Source organism: Eupeodes corollae, chromosome 3 (genome assembly GCF_945859685.1).
Source record: "Eupeodes corollae chromosome 3, idEupCoro1.1, whole genome shotgun sequence".
NCBI lineage: Eukaryota > Metazoa > Arthropoda > Insecta > Diptera > Syrphidae > Eupeodes > Eupeodes corollae.
The window spans coordinates 55,485,699-55,509,903 of record NC_079149.1 but is presented as its reverse complement, the minus strand read 5'-3'; the positions used below and the strand labels follow the sequence as shown (position 1 = coordinate 55,509,903).

Below are 24,205 nucleotides of genomic sequence, written 5' to 3'. Positions count from 1 at the left end.
GTAGGGTTTCTTGCTTTTTTACAGTTCAACCGTGTTACTCGCATATGCTCATCAGCAAACCGTCGAACCCTACTTTGGTCGTACTGTCAAATTCAGAGATTCGCTCTTTAGCACTCTGTCTTTACTAGTCATTAGAATATTTAATAACCCAAAACCAATGTGCATCGATATCTTGTGTTCCTCAAACAAAAATCTTTAAAAAGGACATTTTTCGCCCATGTTCAGAATTTCGATCGAAAGTGATTTGAAATCAAATTAACGTTAAAATGTTCTTCAATTCGATCGATTTCGAAAACTTCGAAATTTCTTCGAACTGTCAGAACTAAAGGATCATCCATTTTTATTTCGTTTCTGAAGTATAATTGTTGCTGTTTTGAAGATGTATGCGCAATTTTAAGTGAAAAATAAAGCAGAATTCAAGAGAAAAAATAAGAAGATGAATTTTGCGAGACAAATCAAATACATATATTGGATTACCTGGTACAATGTAAGTGAGTGAAAATTATGTAGAATTGTTGTGATAAATAAAGTTAATTCTTGATTTCCTCTTTTAAGCTTTCATTGTAATTTTTGATTAAGCAAAGAACTTTTTTATATATGTACATATATCTAAGGGAAATAGAACCTTTTATAACCTTCATCGATTCCTTCAATTCGAAAACTTGCTGATACCCTGCGATTCCTAGCAGAAGGAAGCTGTCAAAGATCAATTCACAGAAATAATAAATGTGATTTAAATGCGTTCAAAATATGGAACAAACCGAAATACAGAACATGTTGAAAGTTCGAAAATCGAATTAACGATAACAAATTGTGGAACACTCAAATTCCGTTTACGCAAAGTGTATTCACAATAAGTGAAATGTAGAACATGGGCAACAGTACGGCTTACTTGAATAGCGTTAAATAGTTTTTGTTAACTTTATTGGAGCTACTGTAAAAAACGTGATTTTATTGAGGTTAACTTGAATAGCACTTGAGTTTTCGTGTCGATTACAAGCCAGGTAGTTATCAAAAAACATTTTCGCTCCATTCTAACACAATTCAATCAGGTCGTGGTAAATCTTTGACAGAGAACGCGATCTAAAATTAAAGCTCACTGCGAGTGTGGCCTGTCTATTCACCAAATAGCTAAATAAACGCAAAGAAGTCGCAAAGTTATAGCCTCATTTTTACGGAAAGAGTCCAACTATGGTAAAAATATGAAAGGTCGAACGGGTAGTGTTGTTAGAATTGCTAACAAAAGATCAATCTTCCGACTCGCGTCAAATTCGCATAATTCTGCCTCCAAAATGAAAGAAAATAGGGGTGTCAAAGCAAGTGTATCTTCAATAAAGCAGGTTATTTCTAATGCTACACACTTGAAATGATTAAAGCTTAAGAAAAAACGGACGCCTAATCTGTCCCGTAAAGAGTAACACCTCTAAAGAATGATACCGTGTTGGTTTCTCTGACGAAAAAAATGTAATATAGAGGAGCTTGATGGATTTAACTATTAATTTCATGTCGCTTTAAAATGTATACAAAAATAACCACTGTAAATATACATTCCACTCTTTCTCTTTTGTTTACAGAATTCAATAAAATTAAGAAGAAAAAAGAGTACCTACATTTTAAAAATATTAAACTTTAAGCTCGAATTAAAGCCGGGTGCTATTTAAGTGAGCGGCACTGTATGTTACATAGATGTGAAAAGTTGTTGGTACTTATAAAAATATTTTATTTGTATCAATTGGAGTTGTTATTGATAATTAAGTACAGCCTTGTGCACATTTCATAGAACCAAAAAAACTAATTCTTTAAACTTAAAAGCAAAAACTAAATTCATTTGAAGTGCATTTATGAACATACATAGTTGCAACAGTGACTGAGTGTATGTTTATATAAATTTTCAATACTATATGTGTACACAAAACCTATCACATTACACCCTCTCTGAAGTTTATAAATTGATCATGATAAATTTTGACCAGATATTCAATGGCTCACAATTTAAATTCGACGTATTCTTCTGCATTTGTTATGACAATCAATACTGACCAATAAATATGCTATATTCATGTACAAGTTATACTAACTTAAGATGGCGCTACAGTTCTGATGTGTGACCTAGGGCTTCACCCAAGAAACTTCTCCATCTATCCCTTTCCCTACAAGTGATATCTTTATTTAAATGTATTTCAATTCATCTATACCCACAGTATGATGCAGACTTTTCTTTATGATATTATCGCTTCATTCAATTTCATAACCCATTTTCAAGATACTTTGTATTGTTGCCAAGAAATGACACTGCAATTGCCATATTCAACTAAAAATATTATCAACACAAAAATTTACAATCAATTCCAAGAATATTACCACACAAAAGGATATTCTATAAAATCCTATATTCTCTTATATTGTAATGTTGCCATTATTACCTCTTTTTTGAATATAATACAATTGATAGATTCTATAAAGTATATAAACCATTATGCGAGTCTCTAGGAAATAGATTCCTTTTTTTGAAATAAAAATGCTGATCATAAATTTGCGATAGCAACAATATTATAATACCTACAATTTATTCAAATATAAAAACTGTGACAAATTTATCTTTTCACAATGCCACGATATTTTATAGGAAGGTCGTGTTCAATAATTTTGCGTCATCAGTTTCTTTTTATAAAATTTACGTTATTTGTCCCCGAAAGAGAGTTGGACAAGAGGAATATTATTTATAGCTTTTAAAAATTTGTATTTGACATATTTACAGTGAGTGCGCAAAGTATGTGTACACTTTTATATATAAACAAAATAATAGAATGTTGTTCGAAGATTTATAATGTACAATTTTAAGTAGTTTTGAATTTATGAGTACAGTATAGTTGAGGAGCCAATTTTAACCACTTGCTGTTTGTTTTTTGTTTCTACATGAAAAAGTTTGATATCGTTAATAACTACTTAAGGTGTCGCTACAGTCCTCTGTAAACTGGGACCTCCCAAAGCAAAATTCTTCATTAGTCTTGGTCCCTAGCTATAGGGATTTCACCAATTGTGAATTTAAAGTTGGTTGAAGTCACTCAAACTTGTGTCGGTTTTGAAGGCTTTCCGGGTTGAAGCGTTCTGGTTTCCATCTTTGTGTTACAGGCTTATTATGCATTTTTTAACGTTTATTCTTTCAATTAGATTCGAAAATTTTACAAGTTTGGTATTAACCTGTAGAGAACAGAATAAATAAAAAATAGTGATCATTCTTTAACTTAAATTCAGCGTTGAATGATACATAATGTACATACATAAATATTACAATAAATAACTTTATATACAAAAGATTTAAAATTTGTAGTTGATCAGGTTGCCAGATTTTTTAAACGTTATTAATGTAGTTTTTTCACTTATAATCAATTTATGAATAAAATACCAAGTCCTCAATAACTCAAGATAATTTTCAATTCTCGTGATCAGTCAAGTTGTGATTTAGATTGATAGGTAAAGGAGACATCATCTGCAAAAGCTGTTGAAAGACAAATCACAGGAGTGTAAAGAGTGAGTTTATATACTTACTTACTTACTTCAGGTGGCTCTACAGTACGATGTGGACCTGGGCCTCAACCAACATTCGTCTCCTGTTGTTGCGCATACCAAGTTGGTTGAGATCTTCATCCACATGCGTGCCTCACCTGTGTCGCTGTCTTCTTCTACTGCGCCGTCTCTAGGGATTGGATTCGAAAACCTTTCGGGCTGGAGCGTTAAAGTCCATTCGCTCTACATGACATGTCATCTAAGCCGTTGGACTTAAATTCTGTTAACTAGGTCATTGTCGCTGTACAGCCCGTAGAGTTCGTCGTTATATCTTCTCCTCTATTCTCCATCTATGCATACAGGACCAAAAGTCACCCGAAGAATTTTTCTCTCGAAGCATCCTAAGGCGCTCTCATTTTTCTTTGACAGGGTCCAGGCCTCAGCGCCATAAATGAGAACCGGGATGATGAGTGTTTATAAGTAATGATGGTGATTTTAGATGCTCAAGAGAAACGCAATTGTCTTCTTAGTCGAAAGAAGCAGCGATTTAAAAGAGTTATTCTTCATTTGATTTCAGCGCTAATGTCGTGGTCTGTGTTTAAAGCGGTGCCTAGGTAGACAAAGTCCTTAACTACTTCAAAGGTATAGCTGTCCATGGTGATGTTTTGTCAAATCCGTCGTTGTTCAATGTCCTTTTTTGATGACAGGATTTACTTGGTCTTGCCCTCATTGACCACTTAACACTTCTTCTTCGCTTCCGTTGCAATGCTTAACAACGCTCCACTGACATCACGATTTGATCTTCCAATTATGTCAATATCATCTACGTATCCGAGTAAATGGATGGAAGATTGTGCCTCTAGTGTTGACGGTTGAGTTTTGCACAATTCTTTCCAGAATGATATTGAAGGAGTCGCATGACAGTGCATCGCCTTGTCTAAAACCTTTTTTGACATCAGATGCATCGGTGAGATCTTTTCTGACCTTGATAGAGCAGCGTGCATTCCAAATCGCTATTCTGCAGAAACGGATAAGACATTGCTCTGTAGAGCTCTTCCCTATGGATGCTGTCATACGCGGCTTTAAAATCGATAAAGAGGTGGTTGGTATCGATTTGAAGTTTCTGGGGTTTTTGTGAATATTGTGAGGGATACCCAGATTTACTGCATGCTCTCCTAATAGACCTATGTCATGCCTGGAACCGTTTTTGTTATATATAGAATATATCTTCCTGGATATGGTAGCAGTCTCCTAGACTGTTCCAACTGAGGTTGCATTCTATCAGAAAAGTTGAGAAAATTGTACCCTTCATAGCTCCAAGAGGAATTTGTTCTTTTTCCGCAAGTGAGCTATGAAGGGCCGATTCTTGCTGGGCCAACTCATCTTCCCTTTAATTTCCATTAATGGCAGTATGATCTGAAACCCAAATAAGAGTGTCACGGAGGTTGATTTTGAGGCTAGATAGTTCATCCCGACATTGTTGGACCATATAGATAATGTTGTAACCGAGTTGATAGCCATAAAGCCGCCTGGCTGTCAGTGTAGATAGCTGTGATTCTATTTTGGTTTAAGTTTGATTTGAGTATTTTGCATGCTTCTCTGATTGCTAGTAATTCCACTTGAAATACACCGTCACCATCAGGTAGCCGAAAGGACTTAAAGAAATTTAAAGACCCACAGAAGATTATCGACCCAACTTCTTAAACCATCTTTGGTCCGTCAGTAAATATAGTGGTATCGAAGTCTTTCGTAACCAATCCATCCTCCCAATCCATTCTGGCAGGAAACACATATGGCTTAAAAATCCATTGAAGTTCAAGACAGGGGTTCAAAAGTCTATGTCCGTCGCAAAAATATCCTCTGAATTCAGTCTGTTAGTATTGCCATCCTATAGGGTCTGGAAAACAAACAGTTTGATTTGTTAAGCCTTAGCGCGCTTAATTATACTTAAATTTTTGTATGTATGTCTGCTGGTAAGAGGCGCAGAATAGCCTTGTGTGTCGACACTAGCTATACCTTGTAACTTGCATAGTTTATCGATATCTATATCCTTCAATGAAATTTGAAAATTTCTAACTTCCCATGTGGACAACAAACCAAGTTTTGACATTTATAAAGTATTCCACTCTTAAGCCTTCCCAGAACAAAAAGATAAATTTTGTCAATACCATCTGCGTATCCGAGCAATTGGATGGACCTTTGGAAGATTGTGTCTCTAGTGTTGACAGATGAGTTTTGCACAATTCTTTCCAGAACGATGTTGAAGAAGTCAGATGACAGTGCATCGCCTTGTCTAAAATTTTTTTTTGACATCAAATGCATCGGTGAGATCTTTTCCGACCTTGATAGAGCAGCGTTCATTCTCCATCGCCATTCTGCACAAACAGATAAGTTTGACAAGGATGCCAAAACTAGAAATTGCTGTAGAGCTCTTCCCTATGGATTCTGTCATACGCAGTTTTAAAATCGATAAAGAGATGGTGGATATCGATTTGAACTTCCTACGTTTTTTCCAAGATCTGCCGTAGTGTCAATAGGGGAATTTTCTGGTCTAAAGCCACAATGATAAGGACATATCAGTTTGTTGACGAACGGCTTCAGACGTTCACATAATACGGCAGAGATCTTATATGCAATGTAAGGAGACTGATGCCTCTGTAGTTGGCGCAATTTAGAGAGTCTCCATACAATTGACTTAAAATTAAATTGAACATGTGAAATGCCTTTGTCATATTCGAAAGTACTACTACCGTTTGCAGTTCATTAATATTTACCAGCCTCGGAAATGGTCTTTATTTAAATGCCATCATATCGGTTTTTCAAATTGATACAAAGGTTCTTACATATATATTTTTCTTGAATGGATACTACAATGGTGTTTAATTTTTAATAAAAAACGTTCTTCATTTCTCGTTTAAAAAGATACATCGATTAAAATTTATATTGAATTGAATTTGAAACTTATTTATCCTAATTATTATCTTATACATTATTATTTATTTAGCCTTTTTGCATCTATAAGTTTGTATAATCCAATTTACTTTAATTATAATAATTTTATTTCTAATAACAGTTTTTAATTAAATCTATAGTAAAAGTTTATTATGATAAATTTTGCCTGTAAACTTTAATTAAAAACTTAAATTTCGTTCGTCCACTTTTACTTTTTTCATACACTTCAAAAATAATCCAACTTTCTTGAATAGAAGTATAAATTTACTTCAAGTGGTTACCTAAATAATCAAAACCCTATTCAAACAACCGCAAGTTTAATCGAATCTGTCCACAGTTGGATGTCATTCAAAACTTTTGTCACATTGTAATGTTACATGCGTTTCATACTTGAGTAACCAAGGCCACTCAGTTGTTAAATGAGAAAAGGGTGTTACACACTTTTTAAATTATATAAAAATATATAACAATTGGGTTTAAGCCACAAATTTAAAAAGAAACTAAAAAAAAATTCTCACATGCTTTCTAAAAGAATTTTGTTCAATTTGTTTCTGGAAATCATTCTAAATTTCCATGGAATTTATTGCAATTTGGTTTATTGAATTGAAAATTTTCATTTAATACCTAAAGTTCTTAAAGAGACATTTTTAAATACATTTAGATTGGTTTGTATGTTTTTTTTCCCAAAAACTTATTTTCACTGGTTTTGAAAAAGAAACAAATTTGTTCTGATCTTAAATATATCACCCAAACAAAGAATGATACCGTCTTCAATGAAAATGTGTAATACACAAAAAGGCTTCATAAACAATTCGTATATCTTACGAACAAATTAATAATATATATTATTTATGGTTCGAATATCTTAAGCCCAAAAATGACATTAGTTCAGAATCATTTCATGTTTAAAAAATGACAAGAAAAAATCACTAAGGTTTTAAAAAATAAATTTAATTGGATGTCTTCTATAAACAGAATTAAAAGATATATAAGCATTATTTGAAAACTGATACCTGTTTCCTGTTCGGAATCTCAGCACAAAAAATCAGTATTATACCGCTGCCAAAGAAATGAGTCTCTACGCTTCAAAAACTCAATGATGCATCCTTTCGTAAAGCGTTACCCACATCCGATGTCATTATCCATGAGTTGCACTTACATCCAGGAAACTAATCAACTTTCAGTACTCGGTATGTGTATCACATATCACCTCTTATAGAATGATCACATAATCGATATTGCCAACAATGCTTAGTTGCTTAGGATTTAATTCGTCCAAAACTTGAATATAACTGGTGTATCTAGGCAGGTACCCTTAAAACAAGTTTAAGTCTTCTACATAGGATCCAAAAAAGAGCTTTTATTAACAGTTAAAAGAAATGAACCAATTACATCACTTGAAAACCGCTGCAATCATTACTTTTGTTGTTCTACTGTTATTTTTACAAACTGTTCTGTCGAATTATCCAGTTGCATTCACCCCCTCAAACGATTCAGCTGTAATACTCGCACTTCCAGGAATATTTAACAATTTAATCTTGAGCTAAATTTCGAATGTACTGTCAAGTGTGGAGATTCTTTTTTTTAACCGCACATCGAGAATGTGGAATACTTTACCAATATCTGTTTTCCCTATGATTTGATATTCAAAACTTTTAGATTAATGTGCACCGGTATTTCCTTAATGTTGCCTTAAAAGAATTTTGTCGGGGACAGATGTTATGCTTAAGCCGATCCAAGTAGTTGAAGTCAATATAATCCAATGAAATCCTACTCAATTTAACACTAAAATTGATTTAATTTTTTCTTATCATGATATCTTTTCAAAAAGATATCAACTCTATTAACAAACGGTTTATAGCTTTATTAAATACCAAAAAATCAATGAACGTATTTCTAATTATTGACAAATGTCTATAGAAAACTGTTTTACCGACTAACATAACTACATTTGGTTTGGGTTAAAACTCTCAATTTCATAAAAAAAATTCTATTCCAAATTCACGTGCTTTGAAGTGTATTATTGTTCTTATGATCTTAAGAGAATCTCAATAAAACAAGAATTAAAAAAAGAGGCTGGGATGCGACCCACACTGATAACTTCCCATCCCGTCTGTCGATTTGTCTTGCTTCTAAGTTTGTCTATATGTACTCGTACCAATTTTTACCAAATTTGTGTACTATTTTTTGTTGATTTTTTTTAATGAAAAAACGGACTGTTGGATTTTTATATACAAATTACTGAATATCGAAAACAATATTTTCTGTGAAATAAAATAAGTTTGAAGTCAATATTTTTAATTTTTGAAAAGCTATTTAAATTGAAAGTAAATTTTTACCAAGTATTAGAATTGTTTTTTTTAGAGTTTTATTTTTTGTAAAAAAAACTGTCCATTCGATTTTTTTCAAAATTTTATCGAATATTGAAAACAATATTTCTTATAATATAAAATTAGTTTGAAGAAAATATTTCAAGTTTTTGAAAAGATATTTGAGTCAAAAATCAATTTTCACCAACTTTTGGTAAATTTTTATTAGGTTTTTATTTTTTTGCACAAAAACTGTCAATTCGATTTTTTTCAAAATTTTATTGAATGTTGACAACAATATTTGTTAAAAGATAAAAGTTTGATTTTTCTCAAAATTTTTCAAAATGTTGAAAACAATATTCCTCATAAGATAAAATAAGTTTGAATCCTAAATTTTAAGTTTTTGAAAAGATATTTGAATCGATATTCAATTTTTACCAACTTTGAGTAATGTTTTTTTTAGATTTTTATTTTTTGTAAAAAATCTGTCAATTAGATTTTTCTCAAAATTTTATCAGATATCAAAAACATTATTATTAGTTGCACAAAATTGTTTTGGAGATGAAATCATATTTCAGTCGTAAAATTTTGGAGGTGACAAATTTATTTTTTCAGTTTTATTGATTAAAAAAAAACCGATATATTAATTTTTTTTCAAAAAATAAACTTGTTTGGTATCACGTTACAATATATTATATAAAATTTAATTCAATTCTCTAGCGTTTTTGGTTCGTAAGATATTTAGGGTTAACCAAAATTTTCACCTTTTTTTCAAACAGCTATGGTCAAAAAAACCACCCACGCAATTTTCTTGAGAGCCCTTTCTGCATCTTTCTGCCTTACTATCTGTATAACAAAATTTATTTGAAGTCGATATCTCTTCTGGTTCTTGAGCTATGGACGACGAAAAAAACGTCGCGAACGTACGGACGTACGGACGTACGAACGTACGTACACACGCACGCACAGACATCTTTCTAAAAATCTTTTATTTCGACTCTAGGGACCTTGAAACGTCGAGAAATGTCAAAATTTTCAATTTGACAAATCGGACCCATTACAATAACTTCCTATGGGAAGATAATAAAGTTACATTTATTTATATGTATTTTGGGAAAGCAAAAAGTCGCATACAAAAATTAGAAGAAAGAGTCAAAAAAGCTTAAGCACAATATCAAATAAAATTTAATTAAAGAAGCATTTCAATGATATCAAAAAATTCACTTTCAAAGCTCACTGTAAATGTGTATGGATTGGTGTACATATTTAATAAAAATATCAAACACTTAATTAAATATACCCCCCGGATTTGTAATGCCATCAATAGGTGTTTGTCATTGAATGAAAATATCACTTTTGCAAACACAAAATTGGCGGAAAAAGTGAAGAAAGTCAGCTTAGTCGGTTGCCATTTTCATTGCGTTTACCCGCTGCCGCTTGTTCTTAATAAAACTGTGCCACATTATTTGTTTTTGAATCAATATTTAAATTAAATTAATTGCTATGATAAAAGCTAAAAGTCTGAAGGGTAAGGCCGTGTTGATGACTCGACTGATACTTGAATCATTTCTTACTCGTGCATATCTACACATTTATATAGCCTACCTTTTTCTACTTGTTTTTGTTCTACATACTCACATAAGCTAAAACAACCTAAGGATGATGCTTTCAATTCTGAAGAGCATTGTCAAGGTATCTTCTATAAGAATGACACAGAAATAAAATTTAATTCTATCTAAAAATAAACAAAAACAGAAAAAGAAAGTATCGCATCGTTGAATTTGAATTCTAAATTTTGTGTTGCTGTTTTTTTGAGTCTGCTACTGCCCATGCATATGCATTTATGTGAAAATATAGCAAGTGAAATTAATTCTTCCTCGTTTGTAAACTGTGACTTTAGTTGCCAAATAAATTTAGGATTTTCAATGATTTAAGAGAAAAAAAAACAAACAAAATATAATGACCAATGACCTTAAAAATGCTTTTGTTTTCAACATAATTTGAATAAATATGCATGAATGTCTAATTTTTAATAATTAAAACGCAATAATTTCCTTGATAGGACAGCTTTTTTGTCAATTTGTTAAAAATTTTGAGGAAAATCATTCTTTTTGGCATTGAAAGTTATGTTTTAATAAACTGAATATAAGAATAGTAATAAAAAATAAATATTTTTCAAGGGCCAAAATACAATTTAGACTTATTAATTTGATAGGTAATTTTATTTCCTTAAAGAGGGTTGTTTTTTTCTAATGTTTTAAGTTTAAAATTAAATTAAAATGTAGAGCATTCTAACATCGTAAGATATATGACGTGATACCAATTTTGAAAAAAATCAATTAATGGTTTTTTTTTTAAATGAAAAAAGCTGAACAAAAACCTTAAATATATAACGAACCAAAAATTGTATTACGTTCTGAATGCAACGAAAAACTAATGTTTTTGACTTCTGGTACAATTTTAAGAGAAATCAAAGTGACAGTGTTTTTATAAAAAGTTAAATTCTGCAAAAAATAGACTACTAAAATTTTGAAAAATTAATTTGACCAAAACAAATATTATTTAAAAAATGTATTAACTTTTTTTATAAAAATCCAATTGTCAGTTAAAAAAAATAGGAATCTACAAAAATTACTACGAAAAATTGGTAAGAACTGATGTTTCAAACAATATTAACTTTTTCATTCTACACAAAGTTTTTTAGTTAACAGAAGATAGTGTTCTTAAAAAAACCCAATCGGTATTTTTTTAAAGAAATAAAAACTTATAAATAGCTGCTAAAATAGATAAAAATTGGTTTTCAACCCAAATTGACGAAAACAAAAACATTTATTGAAATCAAACTTATTTTATCATGTTTGTAGTATTATTGCTAATATTAAGTTTATTTTTTCTTTCGAAAAATTGAATTGATAACTTTTCTTTACAAAACATAAAAACCTTCAAGAACAACGAAAAACTGACAAGAAACTGTTTTTGACAGAAGTATTATAAGAATAAAGAAAGTATTGATTTCTAATAATGGGATTTTCAACAAGAGCGCTACAAAAGTTTTTTTTTAAATAAAAAAAAAACGGTTTTTAATATCAATGAAATTCTACGTACCATATTCTTTATGGAACTCGATTTTTTTTTAATAATTTCCACTCGTTGGCTCGTGCGTCTTTCGAAAAAAAGAGCGGCAAGAAATTTGCGTCGTTTGCTGTCCCTGTCGCTGTCCCTGTTCAAAAACACTGTATTTGTATCTCATACAAAATATTGTTATTAATATTTTGTTGAACTTTAAAAAAAATCGACAAAAGGGCACGAATGAGTAGTTATCAGTGTGGGTAGCTTGATTTTGTATATATTAATTTTGCATTTAACAAGTTCTTTGGTTTTCAAGGCGTCATTTTATACTTTTATACCAACAATGAGTAAAGCAATTAATAATCTCAAATTAAAATGCATTCAAATTTGTATAAATTAGAAAAGTACCCAGTGTATCACAAAAACAAGAAACCGGGTTAACAGCAAAAAAATTGTTTGCCTTAAATTTCTTCTAATACTTACCTACTTACTTAAGGTGGTGCTAAAATCTTGTGTGAACTAGGACCTCAACAATAGAAAAAGCACTAAAAAAACAATGCACTCAAAAAAGCCTCCATTATAAAAAAAGACCATGTGTATAATCACAGACAGATAAACAGCGAATTTGGTGCTATAGAGAATAAAGTATCAACATATAGAGGAACGCCTGAAGAAGGTGTAATTTCACCACTTCTCTTAATCCTGGTCATAAATGAAATTCTTACCAAACTTAAATAAAGTGAAGGGAGTGAAAGTTGGAGCTTACGGCGATGATATTGCTCTATTAGCGACACAAAATTGGCAAACAATTTAACTAATCCTTATCTACGATGTGCATCTATAGCCAAAAACCGGCGTCTTAACTATTAAACCCTAAAAACAGACCTAGTTCTCTTTACATATAAAAGAAGCATCGACGATTATCTAATCTCTAGTATTAAGGGGATCTCACTGAATTGAAAAGATCAAGTTAAATGCGTAGAAGTAATCCCAATTAAAAAGCTGAACTGGGAACACTAGAAATATCCAAAAAGATCAGATAGCATTCAAATGTTAGAGATTCGGTGTGACGGTATTTAAAGGGGTAAGAAAGAGGTATTTTAGAGAAAAAGTTTACATGTTTAGATTGTTTTTATTAACTTCCCATAGGAAGTTATTGTAATGGGTCCGATTTGTCAAATTGAAAATTTTGAAATTTCTCGACGTTTCAAGGTCCCTAGAGTCGAAATAAAAGATTTTTAGAAAGATGTCTGTGCGTGCGTGTGTACGTACGTTTGTACGTCCGTATGTCCGTACGTCCGTACGTCCGTACGTCCGTACGTTCGCGACGTTTTTTTCGTCGTCCATAGCTCAAGAACCAGAAAAGATATCGACTTCAAATAAATTTTGTTATACAGATAATAAGGCAGAAAGATGCAGAAAGGGCTCTCAAGAAAATTGTGTATGTGGTTTTTTCACTATAGCAGGTTGAAAAAAAGGTGAAAATTTTAATTAACCCTAAATATCTTACGAACCAAAAACGCTAGAGGCTTGAATTAAATTTTATAAAATATACTGTAACGTGATACCAAACAGATGTATTTTTTGAAAAAAATCAATATAACGGTTTTTTTTATAAATCAATAAAACTGAAAAAAAAAAATTTGTCACCTCCAAAATTTTACGACTGAAATATGATTTCATCTCTAAAACAATTTTGTGCAACGAAGAATAATGTTTTTGACATCTGATAAAATTTTGACAAAAATTGAATTGACAGTTTTTATTACAAAAAATAAAAACCTAAAAAAAAATGTATAAAAGTTGGTAAAAATTGATTTTCGACTCAAATATCTTTTCAAAACTTTGAGATAATAGATTCTTACTAATTTTTTCTTATAAGAAATATTGTTTTCAACATTAGGACAAATTTTGAGAAAAATCGAATTGACAGTTTTTTTACAAAAAATAAAAACCTGGAAAAAATGTATGAAAGTTGGTAAACATTGATTTTCGACTCAAATATCTCTTCAAAAATTTTAAATATTGGCTTAAAACTAATTTTATCTTATAAGAAATATTGTTTTTAACATTTGGTAAAATTTTTAAAAAATTCGAATTGACAGTTTTTTTTACAAAAAATAAAATTTAAAAAAAAACAATACCTACTAAAACTTGGTAAAAATTTACTTTCGGCTCAAATAGCTTTTCAAAAATTAAATATATTTGCATCAAACTTATCTTATTTCACAGAAAATAATGTTTTCAATATTCAGTAATTTTTATATAAAAATCCAAGAGTCCGTTTTTTTCATAAAAAATAAAATCTACAAAAAATAGAGCGCAAATGTGGTAAAAATACATATAGACAAACTTTTAAGCAAGACAAATCGACAGACAGGATGGGAAGTTATCAGTGTGGGTCGCATCCCAGCCTCTTTTTAGCTTTAGTTTAGGGTTTAGTTTTCTTTATTTTTTTTACTTAAGCCTATTCCAGTACTCCAAAGCATTCCCCAGTGAAGACCTGGAGACCTCAAATCATATTGTAGTCTGCAATCATCAAAAAAGTGCTTACTTATGCACTTATGGTATATTAGAATGCGTTAGAGGAAGCTAGAATCCCACTCCTTCTGCAGAAATGGAAGCAAAGAAGGATAATAAAATAATGCCCACTTCTTATGCCACCTGCGATTTGTTTAAAAAGGTGGCGCTACAGCATGTGTGAACTAGGGCCTCAATTAACAAACTTTTCCATTTAGCTCGGTCCCTAGCTAGATGTCTCCAGTTGCGAACTCCAAGTTGTTGAAACCTGTGGGGGATTTGAGGACTCTACGTGACCCCAGTCATCTCAGTAGTTGGACTTTTATCCTTCTGGCTAAGTCTATACGTCGCTGTACAGGTCGTAGAGCTCGTCGTTCCATCTTCTCCTTCACTCACGCGATCAGGCGAAGAACTTTTCTTTCGAAACAACTCAAGGTGCTTTCAACTGCTTTTGTCATGTTCCATGTTTCTGCACCGTATAGCAGGACGGGGATAATGAGGGTCTAATGTAACGACACTTTGGTCGCTCGAGATAGGGCTTTGCTACTTAATTGCTTTCTTATCCCAAGGAAACAGTGGTTAGCAATAGTAACTATTCGTTTGATCTTAGCGCTGGTATTGTTTTCTGTGTAGACAAAGTCCTTAACTCAAAGTTACGTCTGTCGATGGTGACATTTTGACCAGAACGTCAGTGTTGTAGGTCCTTTTTTTTTGATGACAGCATGTAGGTACTTTGTTTTGTCTTCATTGTGTTGGCAGCAGAGAACATCAAAAGTGGTTACTTGTGACTTGATCGGAGAAGTATTTGGTGATCTCTTGCAATTGTAGCCGTTTTCTTTATTGTATCTTCTCCCAGTATCTCCCCGTTTTGCCTTGGTCTGGAAACCTGAAACGTTACCTTGGCTTTGACGAGGTAGTGGTCTGAGTCGATTTTAGCTCCTCCGAAGGTTCGGACATCCATGATGCTGGAAGCGTGTCTAGCGTTGATATATGGTCAATCTTGCTGACGGTAGATATATCTGGAAAGTTCCTTTGTAGTTATAGACGTAAGGAAAACGCGTACTAGCTACCATGACGTCTAATAACTTTTTGATTTTAAGTGTTTCACTATAATTCAGATAATTATGAAACCATACGGTCAACAGAAATAAACTTAAATTTAATAGGTATTTGAAAGTTTAAAGATATAAGCAGATGGATTTGTTTAAAAAGACACCTTTATTTGTTATTATTTATTCATACCAATGGCAATCATTGGTATAAAATCTTGGTACCAGAGACTCATCTATGTATGTACCCTCATTTTTATTTGTATTAGGTTTGTAGTCAAATGCAATTTTATACCAATACTAAATTTATCTTCAAATCCAATGAAAAAATATTGTCCACATTAAATATGAGTTGCACCAAAAATGTTGAAATATAGTTAAGCTCAAAAGTAGTAACCATAGCTCAACATTTGCAAACATTCCTATTTCTAATGACGCGTTACAGACAGGTATCTAAGTCAAGTTATAGATAGGTATCGTCGTCTTTCTGTTTAAAGGTCATCTAAGCCATTGCAGTTTATTTTGCTTATCTTTAATGTTTCAACAATGTTATGAATTTTACATAAATTTTGTGCAAATGCAAAACGTGTCACATACATTCTTTTTTTATTATTAAAAATAAAACTAAATTAGCATGAACTACCTTTCAACAAAGTTTTTATTTTAATGAAAAGGTAGCATTGCAGTATTTTTTTTAATAAACAACTTTCCATAACATTGTTGAGGCTCAACGCTCCTATGACCCGTTAGATATGTGGGTTTGTAAGTTAATTTTTTTTAACCCCTCTAGGGAAATTAAAGTAAGAAAACAACACCAACAAGTTGGTATAATTGTAAAACTTTCAAAAGCTGCTACATATTTACATATGTTTTGTTTGTCACACGAGAAGTCATGGAAACGTTATACAAAGAAGGCAATGAATACCTAACGCAATACAATGTAAAACTATTTTATTTTGTTTAATCCTTTATGACAGGATGGCTGAATAGATTTTTTAACCATCGACAAACAAAAACCCAGAGAACGAATTCGTTTTCAACTCAAAACACAAGTGAAACAACTTGTGTACTAAGTTTTGAATACAATTTTTTCTAACACCTACCCCAAGTAAAGGACAAAACACTCATGAATACAGCAGCGAGAACCGCTTTGAAACATGAATAGGTGTGTAGGGTTCAACGTCAGGTACCTTTCTGGTTTTTGTGAGTAATGAATACATGATTTTTTATTTGAATTTTTCTTTTTGAATAAAAAGTTGAGGTTAATTAGCTGCTGGTTTGGAAACAAAAGATTGGCAGTAAATAGTTATCATTTAGAACAAGTTTTTGTTTATTCTGCTAACATAAACATTACGGTTTTAAATTATATATTATTGTTATACTATAGGTGGGTCCTTATTATGAATTTATAGTAAAATTCGAACAAAAATTACTTGAATTTCAATGATATTTTGGTTATGATGATGAAACTTTGAGCTCATGTTTTTTTAGCACTCAATAGATAACAATATTAAGTTTTTATTCAAATATTATATTCCGTCAAAATTATAAGCAAATAGAAAAATGCTGTGTGTTTGAGTTTATTTCACGATATTATTTAAAATAAAATATTAAATATTTTGAGTTTATGGATATAGCGACAGCAATTATCTTAGAAACGTTTTATTGACTCCATTAGTTTATGGTAGAAATGAGGAAAACATTAAGTAATTAGTTTCCTGTAAAGTAAATTAAAACAAAATAAATATTTAATTATCAATAAGTGAATGTCTTTATGACATAATTTTGAAATATATTTGAAATATATCACTTATTTATATTTATATTTGAAATATATTAATTATTTATATTAAAATTATGTCTAAAAGTACATACATGCAAACATGTGCATATATACTTTCATGCCGCTTTCAACAACATAAGAGTTCATGATTTAATATGGTATGGTGTTCCATACTGTGACAAGATGGAGGTAACGACCGTCCTTTAATTTTTTTTTTATTTCTAACTTCTTTTTTATACTCTTTTAAATAAAATTAATTAATAGCACACTTTTCTTAATTTAATCAAAAAATAGGTTGCACTAGTCATTTTCTCCGATGAAAGTTGTAAAAATGTTTGTTATATGTGACCGGCCTATGATAGGGTAGCTCATCAGCTATGTTCCCAAAATCGAGTAAAATGAAATTGAAATCTAATTTGAAAAACGAGTGAAATAATTTTTAGGGTTCTATTATTCGATCAATTTCATAACTTCAAATACTTTTCGAAATCTGTTCAATTAAAAATAAAACAGCTGACATATAATATTACATCAGTACAAAAATAATTGTTCACAACTCCTGTTTGGTTTTTATTTGCATTGTATTGATGCAGATTTGCGGTTCTTAACGATAAGAAGTTTTCAAATATCGGTTGTGAAAGACTCTGTATTTGCTTTACTTCCGAAAGCGATTAACTCATTTATTCTTCGTAAAATCAAAGTTATAAAGAAAAACCTATACTAAACCTAATTGGAACATACAATTTCGAATCTCTGAAACTTCAGTAAAATTTGATTATGACAAAAATAACGTTTAAAACTTTTTTGCTTGACTTATTGTTTTTCATTTTTATCGGCATTTGTTTTTCTTTTTTTAATACTCAACACGCTAAAGTTGTCTTAATTTATTTTTAATGGCGACACTTTAGTGTCATAATCTTCTTAAAAGCTGATGTAGATGTGTTTGGCATAATATAAAATAATTACTCAATGCAACATAATCTCTTTTGTCATTTATAAGTGACATGGATTGGTGTGATTCGATGTGCCGTGCGGGGCAAAGCACAACACGATAATTAACTTACATTCTAAAGGAGAAATATACATAAATATCGTCATGGCATGTTGGGTATGGGCTACATATAGGTACAAGCAGTGGTGGATTATTAATTATTGAAATAAATATCTCAATTCAATGTATCAAAAGTTTTCTTTTGTTGATTGAATAAACGTTGTGTATGTTGAGATCAATTTTGAATTCAGTCTTCGATATTGGACTACTGTGAATTCTTAAAACGTTAATAAAGTGCATTAGTACACTAGCACTCACTAGTGTTGCTAAGTTGACAGTAATTTGAAAAGTCTCATCTTTTAAAACAAAACTTCTATGCCATCCATTTCAATTATGAAGTGAAGTAAGAAATTAATGGAAACAAATATATATAATACATCAGTCACATGCATGGCGCCCTTATTTCACCGTGACACATCACCACACATGATAGATTCACTCTTTTTCTGTCAATCCATCACTGTCTAAAAAGAGAGCCATTTAGCTTTTATTAGTCAAACACCAACATGTCTTCAATACATATATCACAGGTGCTGTCATAAAATTCTTTTTAATGCTCATAGCGGTAATTATTTTGTAAAATGATTGTTCACTGTACTTTGACGATAAAAAAAGGGCTTAAGTGCATTTCGATGTTCGATATCATGACATTGGTTTTTATTTATTTTTTAGAATATTATTTTAAGGATATGTACGTGTATATATTTTCCAGATGATTTGTTTTCCAGGAAAATATAATAAAAAGTTTGCTTCTTAGGAAAACAAAAGTTAAAGCTTTCGAAGATAAATACATAAATCCATTTGATCTGAAATCTTTTGTATAACTTAATTTGAAATTTCATAACCCTTGTTAAAAAAAAGTTCTGGGTACATTTTGTGAAAGTCACATTGAACCTGTGACCCGTGTCATTGCCATTTACTCTAAAAATGTGTAAACCATAAGCACCAGCAAAATATACTATATGTACCACGTGTCCAAAATGTTCATGTTTGTTTATCCTTAGTTAATTGAGTTGAAAATATGTATAAAATGTACCTTTTTTTCCTTGGAATTTTTGTTTGTGCTAACCCAAACAAAAAAAGAAACATCTGTTGAAAATTTGTTTAGACACATTTTGAAGCTGGTTTAACAAAGTGATTATGCGATGTTGTTGTTAACTGTACAGTAATTTTAAACTCCATGGCCAACTAAAGTATGCAAATATAATGTCAAAACAAAACAGTGGAAAAACATTTAAATAGAAAAATATATTGGCTAATTGTTGAGCGAAATGTTCTATGTCCATAAGAAAAACAAAATATATAACGGTTATTTCACTAATAATTATCATATTAATAGCAATGAAGGATTATTTTGTCACTTTACAAAAGAAGGTATGCCATTACCATAACTGGGTATAATATCCAGGCTTAAACTTTCAAAAAAAAATGTTATCAATAATTCCAATAAACTGTATATTTAATTTCCCAAGGAAGTTTTTGTAATGGGTTCAATATGTTTCAAGCTTCAAGCTAGAATTTAAATCAAAGATTTATAGAGAGTTGTGTGCAAGTATTGGAAGGTCCTTACGCTCGGGAAGCTTTCTTCGTCGTCCATATATTAAGCATCAGTACACATATGGGCTACCAATTAATTTAGTTTTACAGATAATAGCACAGAAAGATGTAGAAAGGGCTTCAAAAAATGAGTTTGTGGTTTTATTTAGTAATTTAAGAAAAAAAGGAAAATGTTAGTTGACCCAAAATATCTCTTGAATCAATGACGCTAGAGACATGAATTCAATTTTATATTTTAACGTGATAAAAACAAATACATTTTTGGAAACAAATCCTATTAACGTTTTTTTTATAAATCTGAAAAAAGAATTTGTCACCTCGAAAATTTTACGAATAAAATATGATTTCATCTCCAAACCTATACTTTATGCAACGAAGAATGATGTTTTTATCATGTGATAAAATTTTGAGAAAAATCGAACTGACAGTTTTTCTTACAAAAAAATAAAATAAAAAAAAAAAAAATTAATAAAAGTCGGTAAAAATTGACTTTCGACACAAATATCTTTTTAAAACTGTGAGATATTGGCTTTAAACTACTTTTATCTTAAAAAATAGTGTTGTCAACATTCAGTAAAATTTTGAACAAAACCCAATTGACACAAAAAATTGAAAATTAAAAAAAAAAAGCAAAAATTGCTAAAAGTTGTTTTTTGACGTGAATATCCTTTCACAAATTTGAGATTATTAATTCAAACTAATTTTAACTTATTTGTTTTCAACATTAAGTGACAGTTTTTTTTTTACAAAAAATAAAATTTTAAAAAGAAATGTATGAAAGTTGGTAACAATTGAATTTCGATTTAAATACCTTTTCAAAACTTTGGCCTTAAACTACTTTAATCTTTCAAAACATATTGTTTTCAACATTCAATTAAATTGTGAAAAAAATAGAATTGATAGTTTTTTTTTACAAAAAAAATAAAAACCTAAAAAAAAACAATACGAAAATTTGGTAAAAAATTACTTTCGACTTAAATAGCTTTTGAAAAATTAAAAATATTGGCTTCAAACTTATTTTATTGCACAGAAAATATATTTTTCGATATTCTGTAAAATAAATTCTACAAAAAATAGTACGCAAATTTAAATATTGAACATTTTATGAAATACAGTATAATTTCGCAAAGCGTTTTGATTCTTCCCAGCACTTCCTTTTTCAAAAATAACTTTTTTTTCTACCAGTTTCATATAACTACCAGAAAGTGATTCACGACGGCCACCCAAAAGTGATTTCGTTTTGCAAACTGTGACCGTTAAATATTCACCATCGTTTAGAGAATTTTAACATTCGTTAAGATATTGTAGTGCAAAATATAGCTCTTCCTTTTAAGAGTTAATTTTACAATACTTCAATTTATTTGAACAGTCCTTTAATTGCAATAGATTTTTTAAAGTGAACTTCGTACGTAAATAATAATAAATAATTTTATTGTTTTTTTTCAGATTTCAACATGATGTCAGTATATTTCTGACCCTCAGAACACAAACGGAGATCTATCAAGATTGTGATATTTTACAATAAAGTACGTGTAAGAACTCATAAAAAAAGACAAAATATTAAGTTAAATTAATTTAATTTAAATTATTTACAAACGTTTATTTTAATCAACAAACAAAACAAAAAACGCTCTTACATAAAAATAAGTTTTATTTAAATTTTACGTTTAATTTATTTACGTTTCTAGTAAATTAATTCAAACTTAGTTCATGTAAGCGCAAAAACAAACAAAAAACAAAAAGACATTTTGAATATATGAATGTTGTTGTTTTTAAGCTACGATCTACAAACTCCATATACGTACTACATATTTAATTAAATATAATATTAAAAACTGAAATTGACATAAGTACTCTTTCAATAAGAACAAAACAAGGCTGCAGTCAAAAGTCGCCATGTCACATGGAGGCCAGGAATGTATGTAATATTTCCAGCTGATGAACTTATTTTAATGACATACGGTCCAGCATTGCCAAGAATTAAACCGCGACCAACCTTGGACTGCCTCCACGATCCTCTTGTATTAAACTACGGCAGAACCTTGTCCCCCAACGATATTCCCCCACAACAACAAAAACAGCAGCAGACGTTATCTTCTTCGAAGCAAGCGAATTCTGTGCCGCTGCACAAACCCCCACCGTCGCCGCGAAGCACGAAACAGCAGCCACTCATGCACACCTCTGCACACGATGAGTCATCGCGAACCCGTCCCTCATCCAGTCGATACCAACCAAATGACTCCAGCTCAGCCGTTGAACCATATGGCCTAAGCGATCCCCCCGAAACCCCCGTCGATGAACCATACCTTGATGACTATGGAATTTCCCGCGAACGCAGCCCCAGTATTTATTTGGAGCCCCCCAGTCCTGATTTGTCGGCCAGTCGTCCGACAACACCGTCTTCAAAGCCTAAGTCCTCACAGACAAAAAGCAAACTCCGTCCGAAACTCAACATTTCCCTGGGTCGTTTAGGTCGACAGCAGCGTGAAATAAACGAGTCGGCGAGATTGCGTGAAGATCTCCATTTACACGTCGAAAATCCCACTTTCACCCGCGAAAACCTTAGCCAGAGAAACTTCGATGCTTTCTTTGAGTCCGGTGAACCAGTTTATAAGCTGCACCCTAAACCGGCATCATCTACCAATCTTACGGTTGATTCCCTTTCCCCTTCGGCGAGCTTTGAAGGAGCTAGTGGTGGATTTGATTCAATGGGATCGCCAAAGGCTGGTGGTTCTTCGGGTGGTTTTGGACGTTCCAAAGAGCCCCTGAGTTCACGGTCTAAAAGCGCCGACTATGATAGTGAGAAAAAGACGACTGGTGTGCCCCAGAAAGGTGACAGGTGCCCCCAAAAGATTACTTTACAAAACTTAGTTTGGAATTTTTTTTTCAGCTTTTTCATAAAAAAAAAATATGAGCTTGGTTATCAACTTAACAAAAACATTTAAAACAAAAAAAAAAAATTTATATAATTAACTGAAAGCGGAGTAAAATTGTAATATTTTTTTAAAAATTGTTACAACTTATTTCGCGTGGAATATATAGTTTTTCCTTAACAACAATATAAGCAAGCAGTTTTTGGTTTGGTTTGAATGGTTTGTGCGGCTTGAAGTGCATTTAAAGTGTTTTTTAAATCAATTCAAAACATGCGAATGGTATTTTTGCATTTTTCTGATAAGAGTATTTGTGTTATATTTTTTTCTTTTGTTTCAGAAAACATTATTCGTTTGGTTGAAATAAACTCATTTAATTTCATCATTTTAGGTCCTTAAATAAGTTCATATACAAAAAGATTATAGATAAAAGACGAATACATAGTTTCAGGGCACCCACAAAAAGGAAATAGTATTCTTTTCAAATTACGTAAAACAAAGATCCGCTTAACTAAATCACTTTTTCCCATCCTCGTTGATTGGTTACATTTAAAATTTTGCGTTTTAGCAAAACTCGCTTAGGTATCAAACCCTGATACCTGAAGCATATTTTCAGTTAAATATTATAAAGGGTGTTATGTCCAAGAATTAAGGTATAATATAAAGATAAATGTTTGCCGTTTTCGTTTAAAAATTATTTCGGAGAAGTTGCCGATGTAGCTGGCTCAGATAAATTCTAGTGGAGTCCAAATTTTTTACCACTTTTTGCATCAATTTGTTTATTATAAAAATGACATTCGATTTTGTCTGCATTCATAGAAGTTTCATCTACGATTTATTTATTTATGTATGACTTTTGAAGAAATACTTAATATCTGTGAAACACTTGGGTCAACAATAAGGGAATAAGTTCTTTCAAACTTTCCCCTCAAGACGATAGATGAATATGTTGTTCAAAAAATAAAGAATACGGAAGAAATACAAATCAGAATATTATGTATCTATCACTCGCAGGCTTCTGATGACAAATTCTACTACTTGGAAGTACATACATTTACAAATCTTTCTTTTATTCTCCAAAAGCTTTTAAATTTCCAGCCTATTTTCTATCATAAAATTGTCTTGTATTTGGATAAAATCAACAAATTAGAAAATCTTCGAAAGTTTTGTATTTATTAAAATGCTTACATATTTGTTAGGACTGGAGAGAGTTTTAGAAAAATTAAGTGTTGGAAAACGTAAGAACTTGGTAATAACGATATTTAAAGATAATGGAAGAAAAATACTTTCCTTTCAGGGTAAGAAAACTACAAGAACTAACGGATTAAAATTTTTATTTGGCAACTCCAAAAACAGTACGGTGAATCAATACGATATTCAATCGATATTTAAACACATCCAACGGAAGTTTCCGAACCAATTGATCATATAACATAACACTGTGAATATTTAATTATTACAAATAAAATTCTTGTTTTTTAATTTTGTTTTTAAAATACCAGGAAATAATATTGATAAGTCATTTATCAACGCAGGTT

The 24,205-nt window shown here is 31.1% G+C and overlaps 1 protein-coding gene across 1 annotated transcript in view; it reads left to right on the top strand.

Annotated features, from left to right (window-relative positions):
* LOC129952439 (uncharacterized) overlaps nucleotides 1-24,205 on the top strand; it is a 369,098-nt gene that overhangs the window by 51,201 nt on the left and 293,692 nt on the right. Inside the window, 1 exon segment of the mRNA XM_056065014.1 lies at nucleotides 21,244-22,629. Within this exon segment, the coding sequence (XP_055920989.1) occupies nucleotides 21,714-22,629 (916 nt within the window). The 5' untranslated portion in view covers nucleotides 21,244-21,713.